Source organism: Octopus bimaculoides, chromosome 18 (genome assembly GCF_001194135.2).
Source record: "Octopus bimaculoides isolate UCB-OBI-ISO-001 chromosome 18, ASM119413v2, whole genome shotgun sequence".
NCBI classification, from domain to species: domain Eukaryota; kingdom Metazoa; phylum Mollusca; class Cephalopoda; order Octopoda; family Octopodidae; genus Octopus; species Octopus bimaculoides.
Window position 1 is genome coordinate 2,831,599 of NC_068998.1, and position 3,579 is coordinate 2,835,177.

Genomic DNA, 3,579 nt, shown 5'->3' on the forward strand with positions numbered 1-3,579 from the left:
TATATATATATATATATATATATATATATATATATATATATATATGTATACACACACACACAGTTTAAGAGTGTATGTTGAAGCTCACTTGGTAACCACGTGGTTCCGTGTTCGATCCTCCAGAAAAATACCTCTGACATATAACCACCACTATGTTTTCATGTTAGCCAATACCTAGTAGCATTTTATACACACACACACACACACACACACACACACACACATACACAGAGAGGAGGGGAGTGGGCTGTGTTTATGTTTGTAACGGTCTGAGAACCAGAGTTATTCATGTTGTGTGCATTTTTGTCTTGTAAAATTAATGGTTTGATAAGCAGAGATCGAACAGGTTAAGGTGATCGGCTAAATCCTTGAAAGTAGTGCCCCGACATGGCCGCAGTCCAATGGCTGAAGCCAGTAAAAAGAACACACACACACACATCACAGACAGAAAGCTAGGTAGATACAGACAGACAGATTGATAGATAGATAGATGTAATATATGTATATATGTATGCTTAAATATTCCATTTTAGCAGAGCCGTAACAGCATTTCGCTTAATTATCATAATATGAAATGAAGTGTTATGGTATGTGCGTGTATATATATATATATATATATATATATATATATATATATATATATATATATATATATATATATATATTGAGAGAGATATATATATATATAACTGGGTGTACATATTGAGTGGTAAAGACAGCATATATATATATACATGCATACGTCTCAAACACCCACACGAGTGCATGGTTTTGTGGATATATTCATACATATTGAAGATTTACATTATACACGCACACAAGTGGGTGTATAGGTAGATATATAGGTAAAGATAGATGCGACAGTGTGGGGTATAAGTATATATATATACTATCATATTTGTATATGTGAATGAAAGAAAGGAGGGAAAAAAACATTTGTTCAGATGTTTGTATATAGGTCTGTCTTATGTATTTAAAATTATACATTCACACACATATTAATGTGTTAATTATATATATATATATATATGTAAAAATATGTGACACTTATTCAGTGTCCTTCCTGTCAAATATATATATATATATATATATATATATATATATATATATATTTGAGAATTACAATATATGCCCTTCCTCATTTTTTCTACGCTTTGTCTTTAAGAATTGATGATATTAATTAATTAACCACGAGTCGGCATCAACAACAAATGAGAGAGGACAAGGGAAATGAGAGAGAAGAAATCAAAATCATATGAACAATATTTGATATCGATATCACATCACACAAACATCACATGAACGTCACCCAAACATCACATTTCATCGTACAAATATCACATCACATCACGTAAACATCACATAATTATCATCGTATCGCATAAATATCACATGAATACCATATAAACATCACGTCACATCTGATCGCATAATTATCACAACCCACATCACATGAACAGCACAGAACCACCACATCACACATCACATAAATAGCACCCAACATAAACATCGCATCACAATAAAACCCTCGCTTCACATAAACATCCGCACGTAGCTCACATCCCGTCCCACTGTAGTCGACATCCTATAATGAGCAACATTACATCACCTGAACAACATCACTTCGACATCAACATCGCCCCAGTCATCAACAAAGCCATGACATCACCACATCGCCACCATCACGACATCAACCCCCACGCCAACATCAACATCAATCGTTTGTCATTCTCCAACAATCATCAACAACAACAACAACAACGAAGAAGAAGAATAAAGATAAAGAGGACGACACGATGACAACGACGACGACCAACTCACCGTCCTGGTCTATCCATGATTCTGAACCACAATCCACGCTCCGGGAGGATGCCGGGCTAACACTGGTACGCGTGCTGGTGTTGGTTGAACTATACTTCCTGTTTCTGGCCGCGAAGGCCCTCAATAGATAACGATGTGAGGGGAACTCCTCTGGGCTATCGTCTGTGTATTCGTCGGTCGAACACAATGAACTCTGCAGGCCGGACGATTCGCCGCCAGATTCCAGGCTGACGGCATCCTTGTCCAAAGGCTGCGACTGGTTGTTGCGTTTGAAATTCTCCACGAAATTTTCGATCTCTTCTTCGATCTTATGAGCCTGGAAGCCCCCGGATGCACTTCCACTTGCGCTCGAAGGTACCCCCCTGTCTTGCCTGTATCTCCCTCGGCTCATATCTCCGGGTAGATGTAGTGGCGGCGGTGGTGATGATGATGATGATGATGGTTATTATTATTATATTAAGGATGGAGGTGTTGGTGATAGTGATGATGGATGTGGTTGAGATTGTGTTGGTGGTGGTTGTGGCGCCGGGTGCGTTAGAAGTGGCCACCTTCATACCCAGATTTCGTTTGGTATCAATGTTTGTCCGACATATCTCGTAGCCAACCAGCCAGCCAGGTAGGTAGATAGGTGTAAAAACTGTAACGGTGCCTAATGTCCACGACACGACACGCAAGCACAGAGAAGGCGAATAAAAACAGACCGACAGTTAGTTAAATAGTTAGACACACAGATAGACACATAAATACATAAATAAATAAATATATTCCTCAGGTTTTCTGTAAAACAGTTGTTTGATAAGCACTGACGCAATTAATAAAAACCATTTGTTGCTCTCATGGTCGTTTCTGATATAATATTCCTTTCTCTTTCTCTCTCTCTCTCTCGTAGTCTCTCTCTCCCTCTCGTCGTTTCTCTCTTTGTTTCTCCGCTTCTTCAGTTGGTATCAAAGCGTTGGTATGATCTAAACCACATTATTATTATGTCCAAGAACACACCCTCGCATTCATTCATTCACACACATACACACTAATGGCCCTGTTACATATGCCACAGGCAGAGAACAAACACATCAACTACAGGTCGGGCGCAATCACAGGAAACGCATTATACATACATATATACATATACATGTATATAGAGTCTATTCCTCTCTTCTATGTCTTCAAATGTGTACGAAGCAATTTCTGTCGTTATCTACCATTCATTCCGACATTAGTAGTAGTAGTGGTAGCAGTAGTAATTATATCAACTACTACTACAATAGTTACAAGTGTTGTTGTTGTTGATATTAATTAATATACTCCAGTTCTCCGTCTACATGTCCACAAGAATTCAACAAAACCATTTGTTGCTGTTGAATTTGTCTTGTCATCGTCGTCATAGTCATTTTTCCCCGGATTTTTCTCCACACGGCCTCTCCCTTTCTACTTTCACTTTATCTCTCTTTTCCCGCGCTCTCTTTGTCTCTTTATGTCTATCACTCACCTTCTCTCTCTCTCTAAGTCTTTATCTCTTTTTCCCTATCTACCTACCACTATTTCCAACAGATCGATATACCTCTATTCAGTCCACTAGAACACACACACACACACACACACACACACACATACATACATACACAATCATTTTCCGCGCCCACACGCTCGCCTTTTGAAAAAAAAAAGTCTTTTCTCTTGTATCTTCTCGTTGACGACAATTATACATATGTTAATGATGATGATGATGATGATGCTAGCGTGGTCGTAGTTGTATCACGA

The 3,579-nt window shown here is 38.4% G+C and overlaps 1 protein-coding gene across 16 annotated transcripts in view; it reads right to left on the reverse strand.

Moving 5' to 3' along the window:
* The window catches only part of LOC106871531 (guanine nucleotide exchange factor DBS), a 180,952-nt gene extending 177,650 nt beyond the window's left edge, over positions 1-3,302 (reverse strand). For 6 of the 16 annotated variants that reach the window (XR_008265927.1, XM_052974324.1, XM_052974322.1 and 3 more), the window contains exon 1: positions 1,822-3,301. Coding sequence is in view for 15 of the 16 variants with exons in the window: in XM_052974324.1 (XP_052830284.1) it covers positions 1,822-2,212 (391 nt within the window). In the remaining variant the exon portion in view is untranslated. Of the gene's footprint in view, positions 1-1,821 lie in introns of all 16 variants that reach the window. The other 10 variants (XM_052974317.1, XM_052974323.1, XM_014918046.2 and 7 more) reach the window with 4 other exon arrangements.
* Positions 3,303-3,579: the final 277 nt, after the last annotated feature.